General features: G+C 39.5%; 2 protein-coding genes across 3 annotated transcripts in view; one reads left to right on the top strand and one right to left on the bottom strand.

The window, feature by feature from the left end:
- Positions 1 to 15,823, top strand: part of slc39a7 (solute carrier family 39 member 7) — a 36,539-nt gene extending 20,716 nt beyond the window's left edge. Inside the window, exons 4-9 of one of the 2 annotated variants that reach the window (XR_013190175.1) lie at positions 8,343 to 8,432; positions 8,590 to 8,706; positions 9,391 to 9,495; positions 9,597 to 9,793; positions 14,655 to 15,065; positions 15,104 to 15,823. Coding sequence is in view for 1 of the 2 variants with exons in the window: in XM_077195553.1 (XP_077051668.1) it covers positions 8,343 to 8,432; positions 8,590 to 8,706; positions 9,391 to 9,495; positions 9,597 to 9,793; positions 14,655 to 14,909 (764 nt within the window). In the remaining variant the exon portion in view is untranslated. Of the gene's footprint in view, positions 1 to 8,342; positions 8,433 to 8,589; positions 8,707 to 9,390; positions 9,496 to 9,596; positions 9,794 to 14,654 lie in introns of both variants that reach the window. The other variant, XM_077195553.1, reaches the window with a different exon arrangement.
- A 6,085-nt stretch (positions 15,824 to 21,908) lies between these two features.
- On the bottom strand, positions 21,909 to 25,154 carry LOC143701854 (uncharacterized). Its single transcript, XM_077195540.1, has 4 exons — positions 24,991 to 25,154; positions 24,650 to 24,919; positions 23,576 to 23,617; positions 21,909 to 22,388 (listed from the first exon to the last, which is right to left on the bottom strand). The coding sequence occupies exons 1-4, from the start codon at positions 25,046 to 25,048 to the stop codon at positions 22,186 to 22,188; spliced, it is 573 nt and encodes a 190-aa protein (XP_077051655.1). The 5' UTR covers positions 25,049 to 25,154; the 3' UTR covers positions 21,909 to 22,185.
- Between the last annotated feature and the right edge of the window lie 2,000 nt (positions 25,155 to 27,154).

Below are 27,154 nucleotides of genomic sequence, written 5' to 3'. Positions count from 1 at the left end.
GAAGGGATCCCCGGAGGGGGATCACGCAGGAGTTACATGGTGATGCAAGGAAGAGGAGAACGAAGTAAGAGAGAGAAGGCAGGGGGGTCAGTTCTCTTAAAGAAACTTAAGTCCACACCTCTGTGGGGAGCCCTGGCCAATGACATTCAACGAAACTTTGGCGGGCAGAATTTCTTTTGTCTTGTCAGGACGGTCATTTAGATGTTTTATGGATGTGCCCGAATTCGGTCAGAATCATTCCAAAATATGGTACAACATAGTAAAATACCTTTTTACGGTATGTTCATATACATATATGGCTTGGTCAGCTCTAGGGCATTCTGTAGGTATCAAGAAAGACATGTAAGGAGGATTATATTGCAAAGTTACATTAAAAAGCATAATTAAAAACCCTTGTAGTTCGTTTAGAACTACTATACACTCACAGATCCCTCCATAGGACCTGGGCAATCGGACGAACATAACAACATATCAAATATATCTCAGTAAAGTCTACTAAATGAGGAAATTAGTGAAAGTCCTTGGATATGTGTGTGTGCTTGGGTGCGGAATGTGTGTGTGCGTTTCGTAGAGAGCTTTCTGGTCGCCTGGCCTGGCTCTGAGGAGATCGGGGGAAGGCTTGGTTTTAACTCAGTTCGCTTTGAAAGTGTCAATGAACGCCATTAGGAACAGACTCTGTGGTGCCCGGCCTGAGTTATGGACCAGAGTCAGAGAGGTTAGAAGCATTCTTACATGTATAAGTGAATGAGTCGTCCTGACATAGTCCAGATACCCTACACCCCTAATAAATAAATATATATATATATTAGTGGTGGGCCGTTATCGGCGTTAACGTGAGACTCTTATCGGGCGATAAAAAAAATATCACCGTTAATCTATTCTTAAAGTTGGGTTGGGATCATAAAATGAATTTTTCGAATATCGTTATATTTTCGCGCAATTCCATGTGTACAGCCTATATTTGACATAATTGACACCGCGCCTACTGTCACAGATCGCGCAGCAGGGTAATTTCCTGTCAGGGACACAAGGTGTATACTTTTACATGTTACGTTGGGCGACGTTCCTCTCGTTACTTTATTTTAATGTAATTACATGTTGTTAAATGAATTTATTCCAAGGGCGCTGTATCTTTTGTATGAGCATGAGCGATGCTCAATTTACAATTGAATCACTCCTTTTGAGTCGATTCTGTTCAAAGATTCATCAAACAAGTTGGTAGATCTGTCTAAATCGGTTCGCGAATCAGTCTGAATGATCTGTTCAGTTCCTCACGCACTGAATCGTCTGAAGCGCATTCAATCACACTCGACTCGGATTCGTAACTGGAAGATTTAAGAACATCAAGAGCGTTGGATGAAGTGGCAGTGGATCTAGTTTAGTCTAGTGAAAGCAAATCTGCAAATGCATCATATTTTTGCCAGCGATGAAGATATTTATTAGTTGAACATCTTCGTATGCTGTCTGTGAATGAATTATTCCACAGGACAATACATTCGATTTTATTTCATTCAGGTAATACATTTTACAACCAAGCAAATTATTACGCCACGATAGCACTACTAAAAAGTATGAAGTATGACATTTCAGAGCGTCGGTGCACTGGCAAAGGTTAACAGGTTAAATAAGCTAAGGTTACCATTGTGTTAGGGCTGAACGATTAATTGCATTTGCGATAATATTGCGATATGATGAAATGCTATTTTGTAACCGCAAAAGCTGCGATTACACTGGTCACGTGGTACGCGAGAGAAAAGCAGTCTGCAGATCAAGCATCAACTTGGCACGCTACGCATAGGTCTGGCATACAGGAAAGAACAGTTTATTTTTTATGTATGTGATATTGTGTTATTTAGTCTCTCTCCAACATTTCTGGATCGATTCAGAGAATTTCAGAATCGAGTCTGAGCTTAGTTTTTAAACATGGATGTGTGATGACGCTTCGCGTGCTTTAGAAACAACCGCATTCTGCTTGCTTCTAATTTCTCTTCTCTCTCTCTCTCACACACACACACACACACAACACCGCTCGAACCTTCCGAAAAATAAGCATTCATAAAATTCGGGGTTTAAGCGAAATACAAGGCCAGTCGTGGGCTTCATTGCACAGATTTTGCCGCTTTGATGTTACTCTTGAAGTGCGCGGTCTTGGCCGCCGGAATTTTCCTTACAAATGCTCCACAAACAAAGGCATTATTTATGTCTTTTGGAATGCAGTTGGCCTATATATCAAAAATATGAAAATCACTGAGAAAGCTGCTTTCATTTTAAAATACTTACGCGCGCCTTGTGAAGAGTGCTCGTGCATGCGGCTGTGAGCTACTCGTTGATTAAATGTACTTGCATCTCAAAATGCTTTTGACGCAAAATTAATGTAAACACGGTCAGTTATATCTTAAACCAACAGGACAAACCACATTTACAATTTCAAAAGAGATATGTGCATTAGTGTGAATCCAGCTTATCGTATAGGGGGAAAATCACTCCAGCTCTTGAATGGAAAATGTTCAGAATGCCTACTTTAAAATACTGAAATCACTCTTTGTTTATTGCTTGTAATGTTTTTCTTTGTTCCTCTTTATTTACTAGCTTGTATATTTTGAAGCTATATTAGTTTGTAGCCCATTTAAAATTCTTAACATGTAATTGGTTTAATTAAATGTGTTATATATACAATATATATATATATATATATATATATATATATTTTTTTTTTAAGTATGTATTTACAAATGTAATTAAATACATATATTAAGTGTTATTAAGATTAATTAAGGAAAAAATTAGATCAGATCATGGGCTGCCTAAAGATTCCCATCCCTACTGTACAATGATTTATTGCTTGTCCTTGTCGACTAATACAGATGGTAAAGAATTTAAAGTAAATTAAATCATTATTATTATTAAATCGCAATATTGGTTAAAAAAAATCGCAATTAGATTATTTTCCATAATCGTTCAGCCCTACATTGTGTACAGTTTATGAAATGAACCCGCCATCCCGCGGTAATGTGCGTGTATTGCGCAGGGGCATAGTCAAATGAATAGTTTACATTGATTGAAAACTAATTTGTTCAAAAAGGAGGAGGCTATTGCCGGTAAAGGCAGGTTCACATAAAATCATAATGACATATGACATTATTTTTTGATCTAACGAGCATCTGGTTTGGCGATGCAAACACGGACTGTAGCCTATACGTCGTGCTTATTGTTTTTTTAGCCTACTATGTTAAAAAAAAACCGACAAAAACATGTTACTCGTTCAATTAATAAACAGTTTGTTTGATGACAAATCGCTAAAGATGAAATTGGCCTCCCTTTCTGTCATTGTGAGTGTGTTTTTTTTTTTTTTTTTCTTCGAACGATATTCGACTTTTGCTCCTCTATTGTCGAATGGCATTTTTGGCAGAAATTCACATCCCTACGCGAGGCGAACTTTTCTCAAAGACTTACTTTTAGTCATTATTTGGGTAGCACACATATTCTGAATGCCTCCGGCAGAATTCAAATGAGCCATTTTAATCTAGATTAATCTACATTAATTCCAAGATTACAGTGAGATTAATCTAGATTAAAAAAATAATTAATCTATGCCCACCTATATATATATATAATATATATATATTAGGGCCGGGACTCGATTTAAAAAATAACCTAATTAATTAGAGGCTTTGTAATTAATTAGTCGAAATTAATCGGATTTAATTGCATAAATATTTGACCTTAGAACAGTGAGAAGTATTTTTTTTTCACATGGATTTTTAGTATACCATTGAATAATGACTGAATACATAAGCTTAAGCAACAAAATATTTTTTATTTTTGTTCAACCAAGTCCAGCAGACCAGTGCAATTTTTGCCATTAAGTGTCGCAACAGCATATTTAGAAATATAGTACATTTCAGAAATTCAGGTAGCCTATAGGTCCACGCTAGCTGCTCTATGTTTTGCGTTCAGGTGATACTTGAGACCCGATCTGCTGCGGTGATATGCGAATTCCTTGTTTCATAACTTGCACACAACCATGCTCTTATCGACGCTTCCAACCACAGGGCCAACCAAAGCGGTCTCGTCAGCTTCTTCGCTCATGTTCACTGTGGTTTGTTGTTGTCTGTAGTCATGAACGCTAGTTGGTGCTCAAGTATAATCGGTCCGCCGAAACTCATCCAGTGAGAAACCTTCCGCGGTGCGGAAAAATGTTGAAAAATGTTTAACTAGTTAGTTAAGATTAAACGCGTTAAGAGTCTGTAACTAATTAATCTTAATTAACGCGTTAAAGTCCCGGCCCTAATATAAATATATATATATATATATATATATATATATATATATACACATTATATATATATATATATTAGTGCTGTCAAACGATTACAATATTTAATCGCGATTAATCACATTAACGCCGTAGTTAACTCGCGATTAATCGCACATATTTATCTATTCTAAATGTCCTTTGATTTCTATTTTCCCCATTATTTTTTCTAATTTTAATGCTCTTATCAACATGGAAAAGTGGACCGGCAGTAAAATTGTTCTTAGCTGTGGTATCCATGTGCTTCTGTCTGAAATCATCCATTGTAAAGCTTAGATCGGGCCCAAAAAATCAAGCCCGACCCTACCCGAGCCCGTGCAAATTTTTTTAATACGTGGGTCGTTATAACTGACGTTCTCAACTACTTTCTATGTTACTTTCTCCCGCCCGCAACATTTTTGTCCCGCTCCCGCCCGCAAATAGACTTTTTTTGTAGGCTAACGTTACCTCCAAATACTTTCGCCCACGTGTCGCCACCATACACATCAGCATGCTCCTTATAAATTATTTGTTATTAAAGCATTAAAACACAAACCACTGTTATAATATAAAAGCAAGCAGGCTACTGCGTGCATGGTTTGGCATGACTGAATGCGCGCAAAGTGCGCTCCCTTAATAATTCCTAAAAAGCTGACATCAGTTCATCGCGATCTCACACAACTCTGTTATTATCAATGAAGCTGACTGCACAATGAATCTTTAATAATATATACACGTTGTTTGTTATAATTTGAGCACTAAAAACAGCACTAATATATATATATACATACACTCTGAGTGTATATACACTCACCTTAAGGATTATTAGGAACACCATACTAATACTGTGTTTGACATATAAGTGATATATATATAAGTGGTGGGCCGTTATCAGCGTTAATGTGAGACTCTTATCAGGCGATAAAAAAAATATCGCCGTTAATCTATTCTCAAAGTTTGGTTGGGAGCTGAGCTGGGTCTATACTACGCAAGCTATGATGTAACTTATACCTAGCCGAATTGCACTGTAGGGGGTAGGGATGGGAATTGAACGAACCATTGGTGAAAGATGTTAATGAAGGCGTTGACTCTTCTGTCAGAGTAGTTGAAGTAAAGAGTGCCTGAGAAAAAAAAAAGTGTTGTGCTGATTCGGTATCTGCTGTCAGATGAGATGCTGTCAGGCTATATGTCATTATTCTAATGTTGATTAGTTAATTAATTCTAATGGTAAAATGGTTTTACGAACCATTGATATTGTATGCCCTCGACGTTAACGATTCCTCTTATCGATGCTCCTGCTCCGAGTCCCAGCCATAATATACAGACCGCGAACTCAACTTTCCCTGTTGTCCTTTATCGGGCACCATAGCGAGTCGTCCTATACGCATCTGTGCGTCATTCGTGATGTCAAAGCGATTTAAGCAGAGGAGGTAAATATGGAGTTGAAAAGACGATCTAAAGCTTGGCTTTATTTTACTAAACAAGACAAATTATGCTGTTTCCTGTTTGCATAAACAGGGGTTTTCAGAGAGAGAGAGAGAGAGAGAGAGAGAGAGAGAGAGAGAGAGAGAGAGAGAGAGAGAGAGAGAGAGAGAGAGAGAGAGAGAGAGAGAGAGAGAGAGAGAGAGAGAGAGAGAGAGAGAGAGAGAGAGAGAGAGAGAGAGAGAGAGAGAGAGAGAGAGAGAGAGAGAGAGAGAGAGAGAGAGAGAGAGAGAGAGAGAGAGAGAGAGAGAGAGAGAGAGAGAGAGAGAGAGAGAGAGAGAGAGAGAGAGAGAGAGGCGCGCGCACGCACTTCGGAGCCAGGTGAAAGTCTACAAGACTTCACCATCTCCACACTAAGCGCTGTCTTGCTCTCTCAAGTTCGGTGAAGAGAGAGAGAGAGAGAGAGAGACCCGGTCGCGCACGCACTTTCTCACTTCGGAGCCAGGCGAAAGTGTACAAGACTTCACCATCTTGCTCTCCCTCCCTCACACATATTAACCAAAATAAATCGATACGATGTTAAAAAGGTCGGAAGACCAAAGTTTCATGTGGAGCATTTTTTTAGATTTTGTTTTCCTGAATTACCGCTGGGTGTGAATTGTGCTAAAATAAGTTACCTTATCTTCTCTGAAAAGCGTTCCAATCTCAAGTCAGCTGACAATCTCAAGTACCACCTAAACGCAAAGCATCCCTTAGCTAATGCGGTAGATGCCGGGCTAAGCACTGATGTAATGTTAAACTACTATGTTTGAGTGCAACCGAGGCAAGCCCGTCTGCACAGCTCTATCAGTTAAATGTAAAGATGTATCCAATAGTAAACACAAGTACATCTGATTGAACTTGAATTATTTTCATCACCAATTATCATAGTAGAACAGCTTTCTCAAGCAGTTTGTGATGCATTTTGGCAACAGGAGATGAGCCACTGGTCTAATGCGCCACCTGGCTTGAGAAACCCATTCTCAAAGACTTAGGCCTACTTTTAGGGGACTTTCACACTGGCAGTTTAGTTCGGAACGGGGCACGGTTCGCATGAAAAATCGCTAATGTGAACGCTGTCATGGGACCCAGGTGCACACTGGGGTATCGAACTCGAGACTGCCTGGAGGAGGTGGTCTGAGTTCGGTTGCTCCCGAACCGTGCTGCGATTCGCGTGTATGTGAAAACAACACGGACTCGGATGCGCACTTGTTCAGGAAGTAAAGTATCCTGCGCATGCGTTTTAGCTGATTATGATGTATTTAGTTAAATAAAACCCACGTAAGGGATGAAGATTTACAGTGGAAACGAGCAAGAGTGAGTCTGCAGTGTATTCGCGCATAGTGCGTGCAATCAGGGCAACAAATTAATGGAAATCCACTGTCTCCTCAAAAGAGTCCATTTGCAAGCAGCGGAAAGACAGATTATGTGAAACACACACACAGTTAACCTGCGTTGTTTACTCAGCTATGAATAATAGCACCAAATTAATAAAAAAACACAATATATTGACCCACGTCGTGTTTTCTATCATGCGCCGTGCACGTTTGCAATTACGTAAGATGCACGCAAATGCACCAGAGTTCGATAGAATCAAGTTGAGTGTGAAACCAGACCAAAGCTGCGGGGGGCGCCGGGAACAATCGCGCCCGGGCTCGGACCGCAGCAAACGAGCCCAGTGTAAAAGCCCCCTTTCAGTCATTATTTGGGTTGCACACATATTCTGAATGCCTTAGACAGAATTTAAATGAGCCATTTTAATCTAGATTAATTAATCTTAATTAATCAAGATTACAGTGAGATTAATCTAGATTAAAAAAATTAATCTATGCCCACCACTAATATATATATATATATATATATATATATATATATATATAATATTAGTATGAGCCTGTGGCTTTTTGGGGAAACGGAAACTACAGTTACCTAATTACACAAGAATTTGTATTAGTATGAGCCTGTGGCTTTTTGGGGAAACGGAAACTACAGTTACCTAATTACACAAGAATTTGTGTAACGCAGACTTACCAATTGACAATGTAACAATGATGCTGCATGCTTGTAATTTCATCTGCTCTTTTTATATAGTGAAGTTTTGCGAGCACAATATAATGTCTGACAGGACAGAAAAGTAGAAAGTAGAAAAGAGGAGAGACTTTTTATTTCGTAACACGTTACGAAATCAACATTAGGATAATGACATATAGCCTGACAGCATCTCATCTGACAGCAGATACCGAATCAGCACAACACTTTTTTTTTTCTCAGGCACTCTTTACTTCAACTACTCTGACAGAAGAGTCAACGCTTTCATACACATCTTTCAAAATAAAAGTCTCACACAAAATATAAGTTTAGAATCACATTTTTGTCTACACCCGCTCAAAACGGTATTGCAACCCGCTTTTCTTTCTCAACCAACTGGCTGAGAAACACTGGTCTATAATAACAAGAATTATGATGCTGTCAGAAGTCACGGCTACTTTTGAACGGTTGCTTTTTGCAGCTAAATGTAGTTACAATCTGAGTAACTGGTCCATGCTAACCAGCCTGACCTTCTCCTTTTGATTTTATCTCAACACAGAACCTCATTCTCATCACGGTCAATCACAAAGCAGCGAGGAGTCACTTGTTCATTCACATGGTAGTGAGGAGTCACATGGTCACTCCCATGGTGGGTCATTGTTCAGTTATTGAAATTGGTGTTTTTGTACTTGTACTTTTTATTTTTTTTACAGAGATTATAGTCTGGTCAAATTAAATACAAGAATAGAATTTATTAAAAGATTTTATTTTGTGCAGTGTCAATAAATGCTTAATTTCTATCACAGGTGATGCCCATGGTCACATGATGTCAGTTGGTCTGTGGGTGCTGGGTGGCATTGTTGCATTTCTAGTGGTTGAGAAATTTGTCCGTCTTTTGAAGGGAGGACACTCTCACTCTCATGGTAAGAGTCTTGAATTAATCAAATTTTGAAATTTGAAAAGCACTAACATATATTCATATATGCATTAAAAGCACTTAACATATATTCTTAATGCAGCATCCCTCTAGAATTGGAACAACTGTTTTAATCAGGGTTGTTACCTGGTGGCTATTTTTGATGAAATCGCTTCTACTTTCGGAACACTCACCAATTAGGAATGGTAGAGCACCAAACAATTCTCAGAATTTGGACCAAACAAATTCTCTTGCCGAAATAAGAACAAGTGCACCATAACACTGAGAATGTGTGTTTGTCTCTTTAGGCTGTTGTATCTACAGTGCTTTTCTGAGAATTAAATTTCATGAACATAGATTGATCTGTTTCCGCACACTGAATAAAAACTCAGGGTCTAGGCAAAAATAACAAAAACAAAAATATTTTGCATAGTTAACGTGCAAGTGAGGTAAAATGTGAGCAAAAATTTCAACTTGCTGCTCTCATCAGTGCTCACAATGAAGCAGCTGTTTCCAGTCGCATAGCGAAGCGGCATGCAGGCCAAGAAAATAATGTTGTATTACTAACAATGTTGCTGGTGCTAAAATCATATAAAATTTTTTTATTTTTATGTATTTATTTAGAGAGTAATCGGGATATTCTTGACAGGTTTCCAAATACAATAAAAATCTTTTCTTGTCTTGTTTTCAGCTGCTCCACAGGCAAAGGATAGTGATGAAGAGGATGACAAGAGAAGAGAGAAGGGAGAAAAAGAGAAACACATATCCAATAAGAAACCTGTAGAGACAAGTTCTGGTATGGAAACTCAAGTCTAAAAAAGTATTTGAGTTTTATTTCTGTCTGTCAGTGCTGCTGTTTTGCTGACAGAATAACTCCACTTCTCTTTGGCTCTAAAGATATTAAAGTGTCTGGTTATCTGAACCTGGCTGCTGATTTCACCCACAATTTCACGGATGGTCTTGCGATTGGAGCGTCATTCCTTGTTGGTCCAGCAGTTGGTACTGTTACCACCATCACCATCCTCTTACATGAAGTACCTCACGAGATTGGAGACTTTGCAATTCTTGTCCAATCAGGCTGCACAAAGAAGGAGGTATGGAGCTCCAGAGAGTGGATTTGTCAATATATGGTTTGGGGCAAATGTACGTACAGTTTAAAGGGGTAGTTCACCCAAAACAATTCTATTATCATTTACTCACTCTCATGTCCAAACCTGTATGACTTTTTTTTCTTTCTTTCTGCAGAACATAAAAGAAAATATTTTTTAAATATCAGTGTTTTTTCTCTCTCATACAGTTGGAAGTCAGTGGTAAGCAAAACTGTTCTTCAGAAACCTTTTACAAAATATCTTTTGTGTTCCGCAGAAGAAAGTCAAATGGGTTTGGAATGACATAAAAAATAAAATAAAAAAACAGAACTTTAGTTTTTTCATCATCCAGTTATCATTGTAGTTAATATCTATAAAGATTATAAATTGCTTATGTAATATGAACTTAAATTGTCTTTAAAGTCCCAACAAAATCAAAATTAAGGTTTTGCTGGTTGCAGTCCATATCTACTAGCTTTAGGATCTGGCAGTCAACTGATTTACTTTTGAAAGCATTTAAATGTTTTTGTTTTCAGAAGATATACAGTTTTTAAATCTGCAGTCTCTTCTGACTAAATGGAGGAGAATTATGACTAGTAGTCGACCGATATATTGCCACGGCTGATATATCGGCTGATATTTGGCTTTTTTTAAATATCGGCATCGGCCGATATGTTTTTCTGATTGGCCGATGTGTTGGAAGCGGGATTTTTATTTTGACGGTGCTGCAGACTTTTATTTTGACGGGCGGCGCTGAGAACACCAGCACCTGAGAAGAGAACGGCAGCGCCTGATCACACAGCGCTCACTCACATTCTCCGTCTTCATTAGTTTACGATCTCTGTCAGTCACATCTAATACTTTGTTAGACAGAACCGGTGGCTACAGAACTGGTCAAAGATAGTAAATGGTATGCGAAAAAGTAATACGTTTGCTTTTATATTATTTGTAACCGAAAAGGCAAACAATCAGGCTAAAATACTTTCTCATTTACCGTCAGCATTCAGCCAATGCGCATCTTCATAATTTAAACAAATCTCTGAATATCTAATAAACATTTAATTTCACAAGCCTTGCAGATTTAATCAAATCCAGCTGTGATATCTTGTGAAGTGTACATTTGTAGCCTGCATAAACGTGTTACTGCGAATGACGGTCATGTGAAGTGAGTGAATGTGAACAGAAGATCAGCTTCACAGGAGACTCGATCGAAACACTTTAAATCCTTCATTTTAAAATATGCTGTGCTATATCAAGTGGCCCACTGTGTCATACTCATGTCATTTTCACTGTGTGCTATATGTAAAATTAGCGTTACCTTGTCAAAAGTCAAAGTAAAAAAAAAAGTCTTTATTTGAAAAAATATGATTATCAGTGTATATATATATATATATATATATATAGAGGTCCTTCTAAAAAAAATGGCATATTGTGATAAAGTTCATTATTTTCCATAGTGTAATGATACAAATTAAACTTTCATATATTTTTGATTCATTGCACACCAACTGAAATATTTCAGGTCTTTTATTGTTTTAATACTGATGATTTTGGCATACAGCTCATGAAAACCCAAAATTCCTATCTGAAAAGATTTGCATATTTCATCCGACCAATAAAATAAGTGTTTTTAATACAAAAAAAGTCAACCTTCAAATATTTATGTTCAGTTATGCACTCAATACTTGGTCGGGAATCCTTTTGCAGAAATGACTGCTTCAATGCGGTGTGGCATGGAGGCAATCAGCCTGTGGCACTGCTGAGGTGTTATGGAGGCCCAGGATGCTTCGATAGGGGTCTTAAGCTCATCCAGAGTGTTGGGTCTTGCGTCTCTCAACTTTCTCTTCACAATATCCCACAGATTCTCTATGGGGTTCAGGTCAGGAGAGTTGGCAGGCCAATTGAGCACAGTAATACCATGGTCAGTAAACCATTTACCAGTGGTTTTGGCACTGTGAGCAGGTGCCAGGTCGTGCTGAAAAATGAAATCTTCATCTCCATAAAGCTTTTCAGCAGATGGAAGCATGAAGTGCTCCAAAATCTCCTGATAGCTAGCTGCATTGACCCTGCCCATGATAAAACACAGTGGACCAACATCAGCAGCTGACATGGCACCCCAGACCATCACTGACTGTGGGTACTTGACACTGGACTTCAGGCATTTTGGCATTTCCTTCTCCCCAGTCTTCCTCCAGACTCTGGCACCTTGATTTCCGAATTACATGCAAAATTCGCTTTCATCCGAAAAAAGTACTTTGGACCATTGAGCAACAGTCCAGTGCTGCTTCTCTGTAGCCCAGGTCAGGCGCTTCTGCCGCTGTTTCTGGTTCAAAAGTGGCTTGACCTGGGGAATGCGGCACCTGTAGCCCATTTCCTGCACACGCCTGTGCACGGTGGCTCTGGATGTTTCTACTCCAGACTCAGTCCACTGCTTCCGCAGGTCCCCCAAGGTCTGGAATCGGTCCTTCTCCACAATATTCCTCAGGGTCTGGTCACCTCTTCTCGTTGTGCAGCGTTTTTTGCCACACTTTTTCCTTCCCACAGACTTCCCACTGAGGTGCCTTGATACAGCACTCTGGGAACAGCCTATTTGTTCAGAAATTTCTTTCTGTGTCTTACCCTCTTGCTTGAGGGTGTCAATGATGGCCTTCTGGACAGCAGTCAGGTCGGCAGTCTTACCCATGATTGCGGTTTTGAGTAATAAAACAGGCTGGGAGTTTTTAAAAGCCTCAGGAATCTTTTGCAGGTGTTTAGAGTTAATTAGTTGATTCAGATGATTAGGTTAATAGCTCGTTTAGAGACCCTTTTCATGATGTGCTAATTTTTTGATAGGAATTTTGGGTTTTCATGAGCTGTATGCCAAAATCATCAGTATTAAAACAATAAAAGACCTGAAATATTTCAGTTGGTGTGCAATGAATCTAAAATATATGAAAGTTTAATTTTTATCATTACATTATGGAAAATAATGAACTTTATCACAATATGCAAATTTTTTGAGAAGGACCTGTATATACACGTATACACACACATACATACATACATACATATATGTGTGTGTGTGTAAATAAATAAATTGCGGCTTTATATTGGCCATCGGCCACCCTGCTCTCTAAGATATCGGCATCGGCCATTAAAAAACCCATACCGGTCGACCACTAATTACGACATCACTGAGACACATCAGAAAAATGACTGCAGAAAACTAAAGGCCATTGCACATTGAGTCCAAAATCCACATCCGAAATTTTTGCACGTAAAAAAAAAGAATAATCGGATTGGGTTAGATTTTCTGCGTTTTCCATATCCACAGCCAGCATTTTGAGAGGTTTTTTGACAATTCTGAGCCACCGTACAAGCGAACGAAAAAATCCAGAATGGCGTCTGACAAGTTGATACACTTCGTCTCGCAGCACAAAGTCCTGTATGAAAAACAAAATGCGGATTACAAAGACACAATGAATATAAAGTATCTAAACTAAGTATCTAGAATAAAAACTATCGTGGTGGTCTTTTTAATATGTGGCTCCAGTATCGCTAGCAAAGCATCAAACTGTTCCACTGACATTCTGAGGTATATTTTTAATCGCTCGGGATAATTTTGCAACTCCTTGATAAGGAGCTGAAACTCTCCTTCCTCTCTGCGCAATCTCAGGATTGGATGGACCCAATATTTCCTCTTTGTTTTTCTCTTTTTAAGAAGAGAGGGGGCAACAAAATCATCCTCACTGCTTGACGAATCCATTTTGTATTTTTTGCGGGGTTTTTTCCGCAAAGGTTTAATAAATACGCATCAGACTCAGTGTGCAAAGTTTCTATGCGTGACAAAGTTTTAGGCTGATGAACACGAAAAAACGCATACGAAAATTTCGGACTCAGTGTGCAATGGCCTTAACTTACTGATTTAAATAAGGTTGTTAAAGTTATTTAGTCAACACCAGAGATTGTTTTTTTTTTTTTTCATTTTATGCCTTGAGGTATATTTGTCTGCTGCTTATGTTCAATTAAGACATAACCCACTTTGTTTATTTGACCATTAATCGCATTAATGCGGGAAAGAGAACTCAATTGCTTGACAGGCAGTTTCCTGTACATGCACTTTGTGTGTGTATGCATTGTCAGTAGCTTGAACTTTAAAACTGGCAAGACTTAAAAATGCATGTAAATGATGAACACTTTTTTGAGACTATAATCCAAAATTTCAACTGATTGTCACATTTCTACAGAGTGCTGCAGAGTGTATCATATGCATGATTCAGCCAGTCTTCCCTCTATCGCATTCCAGACCCATTTGAATTCTGCACAGAATATTGTCATTTAGAGTGCTATTTAGGAGCCCAAGCATCCCCAGTGACTAGATAGCCTTGGTATTATAAACACTGAAAAAGAGAACAGGAGACAGCTGTTACAAGATTTTTCAAACTACATCATTACCATTATTTGAAGTGAAGTGACGTGAAGGCGAAGTATGGTAACCCAACCTTCGGGTTACAAGTCCGTCTCTCTAACCATTAGGCCACAACTGCCCCAAAAATGAATAACCATTATCACTGTTTTACTGCAGTAACTGGTATTCAAGAAATGTTATAGTTTCATATTAAATCTTTTCATAAGAATCTGGCTGTCCCAAGCTGTTAGATGTGGCTTTGCTTCTCTGTAAAATAAACTCAACGCTATTGGCGAGACCGAGAGACAGAGAGACAGAGAGACAGAGACACTTTGGATCGAAACATGGAAGAAAACTGTGCTTATAAAGCCACTTCAAAGAATATAGCAAAAGTTAAATGGTTACAAAATGTTTAATGTTGATTTTATTAAACATCACTGTTTTTACTTTACCATTATTCTTCATTCTTGTTTTCATCAGGCCATGTGTCTTCAGCTTCTCACCGCCATTGGTGCGTTAGCTGGAACTGCCTGCTCCTTATTGGCTGAAGGAGTTGGTGCTGCGGCCACAGCCTGGATCCTCCCCTTCACCGCCGGAGGCTTTGTTTATATCGCAACTGTCACGGTTCTCCCAGAGCTGCTGGTTGGACGGTCTAGTTTATGGCAATCAATGCTGGAGATCCTAGCTCTGCTGTTTGGGGTGGGAATGATGGTGCTGATCGCCGAGTACGAGTGAGAGAGGAAGTGATGTTTGAAAGAAGAAATTGGGGTGTAGAAACCAATGCATGGTCACCAGAACCTTTAAAGACTAAAGACCTTGAAATTAGTGTTTTGAGATGAATGTTGACATAGTCCACAAAAAAGAAAAAAAAGAAAAATGAAGGGGGAGAGAGTAAAAGAAAATAGAGAACTGCACTAATTTATCCAGAGACCAACATGAATAGAGAACTGCACTAATTTACCCAGAGACCAACATGAATGGATCACTTAAGTCATTTTAGGCACATGAACCAACCTTCCCAAGGACCAACAGCTAGAAAATCATGTTCGGTTCATTATACTGATAAGGTCGGGCTCGAAATGTGAGGACTCTTTTACATTGACCATTATGATCCCAAGATGTATTGTCTCCAGTCACTGAAGCAAATGCTTATCAGTAGATTGATTTTAAAGAAATATCGGTTATGTTACCATTGTCATTTGACTGCTGTTCACACAATAAAGGTTTGTGATTATTTTAAAAGCAATGTGCGCTTTCTCTTTGCCATGGAGTTTCTTTGATTTCCTCTGGTGAAATAGTAAGCCGTCTTAGGTGTAACGGTTTCTCAGTAATAGTAAGTTTGTACTCAATGAAAGTAACTGTGGCTCTCCACAATTTAATACACGCATATCACAGAGTAATCTATAGTTTCACATTATCATTGGTGATGGTTCTTCAGAAGAGGCAAACAGTGTACAGTACTTATTGAATTTTAGTTGTTGTTTTTTCTTGTTGTCTGTAAAATTATTGCAGTTGTTTTAACCATGGCTTGAATTTGTTTAGTGTAAACCCTTTACATTCTGTGTGTAAAACAAGCATATCACTTCAAAATCAGAAATGGAGGCAATATTGTTCAAATTCAGTTAAATAAAACAATTGTGGTACATCTCTAGCAGTCTCTATTCTGCCTTAGTACAGTAAACAGAAGGGGTATCATGAATAATTGAGAAAGAAATTTCTCATAGGACAAGGCTTCCTGATGAATGATTGTGAAACTACTGTCATGAGGCCTGACAACTTCCTAAATTGAAAAAGTAACACTTACATTTACATCATGTGCAGCACATGCATGCGTATCTCATTACATTTTCAACAAGCTCATATTAGGTTTTTATTTTTTAAATACAATCGCTAGGATCCTTCTCAATACTTAAACTCTTCACACAATGGGCACAACAGACTATCAATGTGGGATAGACTGTTAATCATTTATACAACCTCTGCCAAAACTTAATGTAACTAAAGGCCAATATGCACATTTCATACTCATTTCAAAACTGTTAAACCGGTTCAAACCTTCTAACAGGAGAAGCAGTCAAGCAACAGAATTGTACAGCTGTGTTTAAGGATTTTTTTTCCCCCTCATTTGATTTTGGTGTGATTGTCAAGCTTGTAAACATTTTGTTTATTGCGGTAACAAATACTGAAATCACTGTTGCTTTCTCCACTTCCTCTTTTCTAAAGCTTGTTCTCATCTGTTTTTTTTTTTGTGACCTGTTTTCACTGTTCTTCCAAAACCCTACTTATACTAACACTCACAAAGCATGTCACACGATGGAAGCAGCGCAATTCTAACCGATGTACTTTCCCTATGTTCTTTAGTTCATTGCTCTCTTTTCCTATTCTCTGGAATTGGCAGTCTGTTGTAAACAAAGCAGACTTTAGTACATCTATTACTCAGGTCTCCGCCTCATAGCAGGGACTGAGACCTGGATCAGACCAGAGGACTGCCACACCTGCAGCCCTCTCCACTAATTTAACCTTTTCACACACCCCTCTCCTGACTGGGTGGGGGTACTGGTCTGCTCCTCTCCAATGATATTTAGTGTGGTGATGATGGCAAGTCACAACACGCTTAACGAAATAATGGGAAAAGGGACTCAAGCGGCGCCAAAGAAAAGAACATAACAAAACCAAAGGCTGACCTGAGTTATATCCTATACCTAACTAACAAGATAAAAATAAGAAAATCAAAAGTCTTTTGCACGCCCTAAATAAACTATACTAATATCCAAAACACAAAATTTGCAGGGGGTGTTGCACGATGTAGGTCATGTGACATCTCAACTAACCACTTTGCCCCTGGTACTTCGTGAAATCACCATCAGAAATACTGTGAAATGACAAAATACGAGACGGCAAAACTAAAAGTTGTACAAGTTAAGATTTTCACTGAGACAACAAAAACTAGCAAAAATGTTGGACTACACGATCAACAGATAGATCTTGTGCTATGGAAGAATGAGTTGATTTGAGATGTATGAAGTGTTTTGGTAGTTTCAGTGCATTTTGAATATGAAATGAACTGCATATAGGTAAAGAGAACCTTGTAAAGAGTTTAAAATGGTGATGTTATTATCGAGAAAGGGGTCTTATTGATTGTAAATAATAATAATAAATATAGCTGCAAGCAGCAATTAACTGGGTTCAAACACTTTAAGGCATTTAAGCGCATGTAAAAAGGTATTATGTTTATAGATGGAAAAGACGATTTACAGCCAATGTAGGCAATTTACCAAAATTGCATGGTTTTTAAAGCTTTTCAACAGTTATTGTGCCACCTATCGTCCGTTCTCCATAAAAGTTTGAATGCTTGTTTCGAAACATATGTCTCATGTGCTCTCTTAAAATTGTGAAGTTTGTAGTTCTCTTACGAGAGGTTCTCTCGTATTGCGTAAGTTGCTTACGCTACGGGTAAAGTCATCTTTTCTCGAGATATTGAAGCCAAAAATTATCCTTAATTTTTCATTTATTGTCAACGCAGTGCAGCAGCCAGCAAACCTAGAGCAGGCTATCTTGTGCGCTCATTGGCTGCCCTGCGGCAACTGCTGCAGCCGACCACTGAGCCTCGCGCATGACGTCGCGCCCTCTACCCTCAGCCCGCCAAAATGGGGGTGGCTTAGGGTATAAAAGTCAGGCTCGGAGGCTGCATCACTGATTTCATCATCTTCAGCGAAGCTCTCAGCATCGCTGGACTCTGAGAGAAGCCATCCGCCGTTGAAACTAGCGACCAGCACGCAGAGGAAAGCACCTGAAGAAGCCGGTCGTCTTCGCCACCTTCAGCCCTCCGTGCCTGCTACGCCATCCGACGTCGAGTATCCTTTTAGTGCTTTTGCCTTCTGTGGGTGTTCGCCGCCGCGAAACTCTCTCTCATAAAAGAGCGATAGGCGTTTGTTTCAAAATACCTCGTCTTTCCTGTGGCTCGTGCAGAGCCCCGCTAAGCACTGGAGACCACCGTGTGATTTGCGCTCTCTGTCTGAGCCCTGTGAAACGCTTCCGCTGTCGACCCTGCGGGCTCAACTCGAGGCCTTCACCACGGACGCTGTCACTCCGCCCTCTGGACTACGCAAGAAGTAGCGCCGTTCACAGAGGATTCCGGAGCCTGAGGTCACATTGAAGTGCTCGCCGGATTGCATCCCGCCAGCCTCCCTCTCTACTTCTCCGCCCCTCCCGGACGCGCAGCTGCCGGCTTCGGCCCTCACTGACACCGCCTCGAGGACGAAGCTGAACCCAGGTGACAGCTGTTCCATCCTGGCATCAGACAGCGAGGAGTGTTCGAGTTCTCATCACTCCGCCGCCTCCTTGATTCAGGAATCCAGCAGGACTCGGGCTGGCATGGACGTTGAAGTCATGCGCCTCCCGTCGACCAACTAGGCCTGGATTGGTCACCGCCTAAGGAGCCCGCGCCCAAATTTTGTTTCGTTTCCAGATCTGCGCTTTTCTACCAGAACTGCACGCTGAGCTTTCTAAATCGTGGAACGCACCATTCTCCGCGAGGCTCCACTCACACGTCTCCTCGGCGCTCTCCTAAGTGGACGGCGCCGCCGAGAAGGGGTAAAAAGCTATCCCCCCAGTGGAGGAGGCGGTCGCAGCGCATCTTTGCCCGCCCTCTGCGAGATGGCGCTCAAAGTCTGCCATTCCCGTCCAAAGCCTGCAGGACCACCTCAGCCCTTGTCGGCCGCAAGTTTTCAGCCGCCGGACAAGCTGCTTCTGCCCTGCACTCGATGGCTGTGCTGCAGATCCTTCAAGCTGATCTCCTCCGTGAATGGGACGAGAAAAGCAAGGACCCAGCCACCATTACGGATTTGAGGAGCGCAACGGATCTTTCCCTTCGTGCTACGAAATCCGCGGCTCAGGCAATCGGGAGATGCATGGCTTCGCTCACCGTCAGAGAGGCACCTCTGGTTGACGCTTGCGGACATGAGGGAATCGGAGCGCTCTGCGTTTCTCGACGCGCCGCTCTCCCCTGCTGGTCTCTTCGGCCCAGCGGTAAATGGGATCGTCGACCGCTTCTCTGAAGTACAGAAGACCTCGCAGGCCATGAACCTCTTCCTGCCACGATGCTCTAGCTCCGCTGCAAGCCACCCACGTGAGCCGCATGCACGAAACGCTAGCCAGCGCCCAGCTCAGCCCCAGCCTTCGCAGCGACGACAGGGTGGCTGCCCCAGATTAAGCCCGTCTAGCCGCCACAGGCTGCCTCCCCCCCGGGGACCCCGGCCCAAGATTGTGCTGAAGCCCGAGCATGCGAAGTCCTCCTAGCAACAGCAGAGAGGAAAAGACGGCTGGGTCTCGCCGCGGCCGGACCACCGTCAAAATGTCTCGTCCAACGACGAGCCAACGAGGCAGCAACACAGCCCGCTCGCCTGCACACAACCGCCGTTTTTATCGCGACCCAGAGAAATCTCAAAAAGAGTATAATTCCTGGTCATCTGGCTCACGCCGTTGGTGTTTTAAGTGTAGAAAAAGTGCCCACAAATCAGTTCTCACCCCTACACATAAACACGATGCCCCCCGTGTCTCACACGCTCACAGAGCCCACTCTCATAAAGCTGGCAAATGCCGCTCGAGTGATAGATGTAGAAAATGTGCCCACGAATCCGTGCTCACACCTACTCGCTGCCCGCTCTGTGACACGGCAACAGCCTCACAGCGGCCAAGTTATGAATGCAAGTCACGTGCCCGCTCACGAGCTGACAAACACTTCGCCCCAGGCTCCGCTTGCACACTATATCATCACAATATGTTCTCCTTTACAAGCAATCAGGTCATCTCAAGTGACACAGACAGCCACCGCTGTCAGCGAGCCGCCGTTCCCGAGATACGAGGGTGCGCGCGCCACGCACACACTTCCGGTTCAGTTTCCCAAGCCCACGGAGTGCGGCGATCGGAACCGGGAGTCTATTCTGCCCCTAGCTGTATATGTAAAAGCATGGGAGGCTATTCCAGGGGTGTCAGAATGGGTGCTGAGCACAATAAGACAGGGCTATTCGCTTCAGTTCGTTTTTGGTTTGTTGTTTCTGATCGCACTTTAATGGAGATCAAATCCTAGAAGGGAATATTAAAACAAAATAAAGTTAAAACTTGTTTTGAACAATTTTTTTGTCATCTGCAGATTGATTTTAAGTAGGGAGAGAAAAAAATCGATTTAAATCGTAAATCGGATTTTTTGTTAAAAAATCTGGGATTTTTTTTTTAGGCCATATCGCCCAGCCCTACCTCCGAGCCTGACTTTTATACGCTAAGCCACCCCCATTTTGGCAGGCTGTGACGCGTAGAGGGCGCGACGTCACATGCGAGGCTCACTGGTAGGCTGCAGCAGTTGCCGCAGTGCAGTCAATGAGCGCGCAAGATAGCCTGCTCTAGGTCTGCTGGCTGCTGCACTGCGTTGACAATAAATGGAAAATTAAGGATAATTTTTGGCTTCAATATCTCGAGAAAAGATGACTTTACCCGTAGCGTAAGCAACTTACGCAATACTCGTTCCCTCTTCTAGAGAGAACCGAGGTTACGTATGTAACCGAGTACGTTTTGGTTTAGGATTTTTAGGCATTTGGTTATATTTGGCCATGCCCCTTTACTTAATGACCCTGTCATAGCTACCCAAAGGGAAAAGACAATTTTTTTTTTAAGTATTGACATTGAGTCCAGAAAATTGTACTTTATTTTATTTTTTTGAGGTTGAGCGATAAACCTAGGACTAGTTTTCGAAAGTAGTTTTTTTCCCTAATCACGAATATTTAATGCATGATTTGATTGACAGCAGTGGTTCTTGTGGCAAAGTTGTTAAGTATGAGGAGATCATATGAATATTGTAGATGTGTGAAACACCACATAATTAAAGAGTCATAGAGCTTGTTAGCGCCACATTGTGGCTGATTTCTTTCAAAATTCTTACAGACCTCTAGGGCCATGAGTCGAACATTTCCACCGAGTTCCGATTGGCCTCCGTTAACCTTGTCTAATAGGTGCTCAAAACTTAATTGGCCAATTGCAACCATGTTTTTTGAGATACGCCAGTGTCCTCATAGACAATCTGGGCACCTTGGACAAAGACATAGCATACCAATTTTCAAGTCAACCGGACTAACGGTGGAGTGGTTATAGCAATTTTCATGTTCTTTTCCTGTGGCGCTACCAAGTGGTACCGCTACCACTTTTTTTTCTCACGTGACCAAAGATTGAGCCCATACGCACACGTACTGAGTTTGATGAAAATATCTAATTCCATACACGAGTTATAGCCGTTTTAGTAAAAGTGTCCCTGGCCACTTTAAAAGTTGCTGGCACCCCTTAGCGACAGTGAATCGAAATTAAAACTTTAAAAAAAAAAAAGGAAATTAAATCAGAGATACATGTTTTGTTCGTCTTGATCTATAGATTAAGTCCCAATAATAAAAGGTACTTGTATTTACATAAAACGGTTTAGGAGTTATGAGCAGTTTCGCTTTTTAATTTTTTTTTAATATAATTCAACTTTTTATTGTTAAAATGATCTCATCTGCATGTTCATGGTGGTGTACAGATGCTTTTACACATTTATACATTTACTTGGGCTACAATGATACTTATTGATCAGTCAATAGAAATACCACCACTTCAGTACTCTTATTATACATGTGCTTATGCAATGCTTCTTACTCAGTTGTCTTGTGACATATAGCGTGAAACGGGTAGAGAACAGGAGAAACAAAATCCTTGTATCATTTCTGCATTTTATTTCATCTCAGATATATGTTGAAACAGTCAGTTAGGTAATCACACATCATCATCCATAAACGTATGATATTCTAGATAGATAGGTCTGTTTAAGTCTATAGCATTTCATTGGACATTTCCCACTTTATTGTTCAGCTGGTGAATTTTTTTTTTTATACTGGTCACTTAAAATAATAGCACTATATTTGCAACAAGCTGAATGAAAATTAAAGGTAATTTATTTGTCAAAAGCTTTCTTGAACTCCTTAAATCGGTTTCATTGCTGTTCTCTCAGGTTAATGTAATACAGATCAGTCTCCTGTATCTGAACGTGGTCTGTAGTGTGAGCTCTTTGCTTTACATTGACAGAAGAGCATAAAGGTTTCACTGCAGCTGCAGTAGCAAAGAGAAACATCAGAGCTGCCAGTCCAACACCCCCAAACATCAACACTTGCTGCATCACATTCACATGGACCTGACCTGAAGATGAAAAAACTTTGATGTAATTCTCACCATAGGACATATTCTGGCCTACAATAGCAACCCAACTTTTTATCAGTGAATGGTGTCCATCTTGAATCGTCAGTGAATCAAACTGGAATTGTATTTAAAAATGCTCCTCAGGGCATTTCTTGAAAAATTCTTGAGTTCTTAAAATCTTATGCTATATTATAAAAGTAAAATATCACAGTACTAATGTCTTACATATAGCTAATGTCTTACATAGAGCATTATAATGTTTAGCGCTTAATATTTAAAACAACTCAAATCCAACATCTTACCTACTTTTTTTTTAAATGCATTGTTTTAGGTTTTTCTTTTGTTCTTTTCTTAAGAACAAAGGAGCATTCTTAAGAAGATAATTGAGAAGCACAAAATACAGTAATACAATGTATTCAAAACATTTTTAAATTAGAGAATTAAAACTAAATAAGAATATGTTGTGAATACGATCCCAGGATAGCGCAGGTTTTCTCTTTGTGTCTTTCATTTGTGACAACCCTTTCATAAATCATCTTTTTATTATCACAGGGAAAACATTCATAATGAGGAAGCGGTATCATGGTAATCATGGTAACTAACTAGCAATGACTAAAGTGTTACTACATACGTCTATGGGAATTACTATTTAAAACTTCACCAAAAACCTCAAAAGCTTAAAATAATTAGTAATTCCTTTAGATGTAGTAACACTTGAGCCATTATCAGATAGTTACCATGATCTTCACTTTAGAATACGGATCCAAATAATTAGTAATTCCTTTAGAAATATGTAGTAACACTTGAGTCATTACTAGTTAGTTACCATGATTCTTACGGTAGTTCTCTGGGAAGCATTAAAACAATAGTAGTTATTGATTAGTTAATAGTGAACTATCACTTTCATCTGTGTGCTATTACTTACTAATTCGTTAATAAGAATTTCTTGTTAGTTAATAGTAGTTACTAGATTGTTAATATTGTGTTACTCATTTGTTCCTGTGTAGTTATTCATTAACGAAGGAACCGTATTCTAAAGTGTTACCCAAGTTGGTTCTGAATTCCATCAAAGCACAGAGAACCCCAACAGCTGTGCAGTATTTACTTTGATTTGGGGGAAGAAAAAAATGGAAATTACGAAAGCAGTAGTTCAAATTCAAGAGTGATACACTTAATTTCTTACTGACCTTTGAGACATTCAGTCAGATCTGTCCTGTTCTGTCCATCTGCTGTGTAAATCATATACAGAACTTAAGTATTAAACGCAACAAAGTATAATTTTGTTTTCACCAATTAATTAATAAGAGAAAAATATTAAATTTGACTGAAACCCCTCCCAAGACAACTGTTTAAAGGCTATGTCACAACTGATGTGGTAGAATGAAGATGAGAAAGATTAAATGCTAACTTTATTAAATAAACACAACGATAATGCAGAGAGAACGATCACACAAACTACTCAGATATAGACTAGAACCAACAATGAACTGAAAGAAACAGGGGGTATAAATACACAAGGAACTTAAGGACTGACATCTGAAAGTAATCAGTAACCAAGGAGACTAACTAGCAGGTGATTAAGACTGAACTGAAGCACATGAAACCAACACACATAATTTAAATTAACACAAGACCCAACATTATCCTGACAGGCTATATATAAAATAATACAACAATTTAAATATATATTTTAAAATCATTTTACTCACTTTCATATCAGAAGAAATGTATTTGTGTCCCTTGTTGTGAAATTATTTTATAAACAAATGAAACATTGTTTCAAAATGTTACTAAAATCTCTTGTCTGTCTTTTGACCTGGGCTGTGTTTCCCAAAAGCACAGTACACCCAAGTAGATTTTAGAGACCGTTATGATATTATTTATGTTTTACCATCTTATTTGCCCCCTTTTGTACAAATTATGCCCTGTTAGGCAAAATTTAATTACCAATTAATTAAATTCCAAAACTTCAAAATATATGACAAATAGCTATCAGCCTTTCAACATCCTGGAACATAGATTTAACAATGAGGATTCCATATTATGCAGTTTTTTTTAAATTAGTCATTACTTTGCAATCACAAAATATATATTAGCAAAATAGCTATATTTAAAAAAAAAGTTTGATACCAATTACACCATGTTATTCCACAACATTTAATATATTACATATATGAAATGTATAGCATAAGGTTATATAAGATTCAAAATTTTCATTTTTTTTTTTCAGTGCATATTATGATGAGGTTCTGGTTTCTTACCTGTTTTCACTGTTAGACATGCCACAGGTGTCCCATTGCAATAATACAAGCCTTCATCCCAAATTGAGACAAACCAGATAATCAGAGACAGGTCTGACAATAAGTTGTGATTGTTATTATTCATGTGTCTGATTATCTCTCCATTATCAGTGCTGAGGATGGACACTTGATATCCTTTCATATCTCTGCTCCAGGTCACTTTCCCAGCCTTCAGGTCACCACAGGGAAGAATAGCCATGCCATTGGGTCGGACTCGCTGGTGCTGGAGAGCTGACACAACGCAGCAAAAATTCAACTCATTGAAGACAAAAAGCATTATTAATGGTAAAAAGCAGACATACCATGTGTTGTCAGTATGAACCCATATAACGAAAGATGGAGTAAACAAATGACAATCATAGTCTCATAGATGTGATCTGGTTGATGTCTCTGAAACACTGTTCCTCTATTCTCTTTTTTACTGTTACGCCATGAAACATTTATATGATGGTGTAGGTCATGTGGTCGTTCTGAACAGTCATCATCATTTTTTGTTGCTTTTCATTTATACTAACCTAGAATTATCAATTTGGAATTTAGAATTTTTTTTAACATTTTGAGTTGGTTACTTAAGCAGATCCAGCATTAGTTCATAAAACATGATGATAATCTTAAAGATAATCTTCTTAGTCTTAAGGCATATTTCTGAAGTACTACACAAATTTTCCATTCAAATAAACTGATGCAGTGTGATCCAGGCAGACAATGATTATGTCAGAGATCAAAGTTTTGAATAAAGAATAACAAAACGTTAAATTATAAAGTCTACAAATGAATCAAGTAAATATTAGATTTGTAATAGCAAATAAGTTTCAAGATAAATTTATGAAACAAATCTAGTCAATAGATTATAATAACATCCAAAGTATTGTATATAACATGACATTTTTGAGCATGAGAGTATATAGAGAAGTAAGATATCTTCAGAATGCAAGAAAAGGAAAAAGGGAAGAAGCCCAGAATCTTCTGAAACAAACTAAAAAAAATTATATGCGGTGCGAACATCATAGGGAGGGACGAGGGAAAGTACCCATTAAAATTCTTGATACTTCTCTTAGAACCATTTAAAGATGCACTCCAGACAAAATGTACCCTAGCATGTCTTGTTACGTTACCATGTTCTCGGAAGGCACGCAGGGCAACTGAACCTTATGCTCTCCTCATGTAGCCGTAGCATTCATAAATACAAAATAACTCCAGTGCATCCAAAAGCTTGTTAAAAAACAAGTCTCACATTGGGTGTCTCTGCCGACCTCTTGTGGAAAAACAAATTAATATAACAATATTTCATGTCTCTTGCCACTGGTTGGATTTGTAGCTCTATATGGAGCAAATTAACTGTTCCCCTGGCCCTGGGTCCTAAAGTCAGTTTTTCTTCAGTTTATTACTTCAGGTATATATTTAGATATTATTAAAAAAAAATTGGGGGGTAATAATAATAAATAATAATAATACGTTTTATTTATATAGCGCCTTTCCAGGGCTCAATGACGCTTTACAATAGAGCTTAAATTCTCTGCCCGAGCCCGAGCCTGAGCCCGAACTCCGCCGGGCCAGGTCAGGCCCTTATTGATCAATCATGTCATGTGTCATGTGCAGCGTCTCCTCCACTTGCAGTCTCGGACGCATCACACACCGGGCCTGATGTGCTATATTGTGCATCTTAAGTGCAACATGGAGCTTGAAGTAAAGAAAAAAATTGAAACAGGAGAATTAACTTTGAGCAAGTTTGGAGGAAACTCTGAGGTATGGAAACATTTTACAGTGCCAAAATATGTGTTGGCTTTGTCGAGTGCATTAAGTGTGGCACGCTGCTCTCCTATAACAGCAAAAAAACGGGTACTTCGACGATGAACAGACACATGAAACAGGCTTGCCATGACATTAAAACATTCTCTGGCATCGCCCCTGGTTAAAACGGCCCGCGTATTAAAGATGGTCGGGTTTAAATTGGGCTCGGGCTCATAATTCCAGTTAATGTGTCGGGCCAGGCTTGGACACAACATGCACGGGCTAGGGTAGGGTAGGGTCGGGCTTGATTTTTTGGGCCCGATCTAAGCTCTACTTTACAATAAACAAGAAACAATAAAGGCAATGGACCAAAACAGCAGACAAAACAACAGTAGGTAGATGAAAGTGTAAGTACAGTAAATGAGAAATTAGGTAGATTGGGCGGCACCCAGCATATATATATATATATATATATATATATATATATATATATATATATATATATATATTTTTTTTTAAATGCAATACAACTTTTTGAACAAAGTTCCACATTTTGGGTGCAACAACACTGTATGATCTGCCCCCCATTGAAGTAAGGTCGATGCCGAGGGATGACGAGTCAGAGAATCGTAAAGTGCGAGTCGGAGTGTAGGTGTGGAGCAGGTTACAGAGATGGGGGAGCCAAGCCGTGCAGATATTTAAAAGTGAGAAGGAGAATTTTGAATTTAATACAGT

Source organism: Siphateles boraxobius, unplaced genomic scaffold (genome assembly GCF_051911475.1).
Source record: "Siphateles boraxobius isolate OS27281-9 unplaced genomic scaffold, OSU_SipBor_1 33, whole genome shotgun sequence".
Lineage (NCBI taxonomy): Eukaryota > Metazoa > Chordata > Actinopteri > Cypriniformes > Leuciscidae > Siphateles > Siphateles boraxobius.
The sequence above is the reverse complement of the archived record's forward strand: the minus strand, read 5'-3'. Positions and strand labels throughout refer to the sequence as shown.

Coding starts and splice junctions, on each gene's coding strand:
- LOC143701854 (XM_077195540.1), bottom strand. CDS start 25,048: ATGATTGTCATTTGTTTACTCCATCTTTCGTTATATGGGTTCATACTG. Junction 24,920..24,990: donor GTTCATACTGACAACACATG/GTATGTCTGCTT, acceptor GCGTTGTGTCAG/CTCTCCAGCACCAGCGAGTC. Junction 22,389..23,575: donor TCTGACTGAATGTCTCAAAG/GTCAGTAAGAAA, acceptor TTTCATCTTCAG/GTCAGGTCCATGTGAATGTG.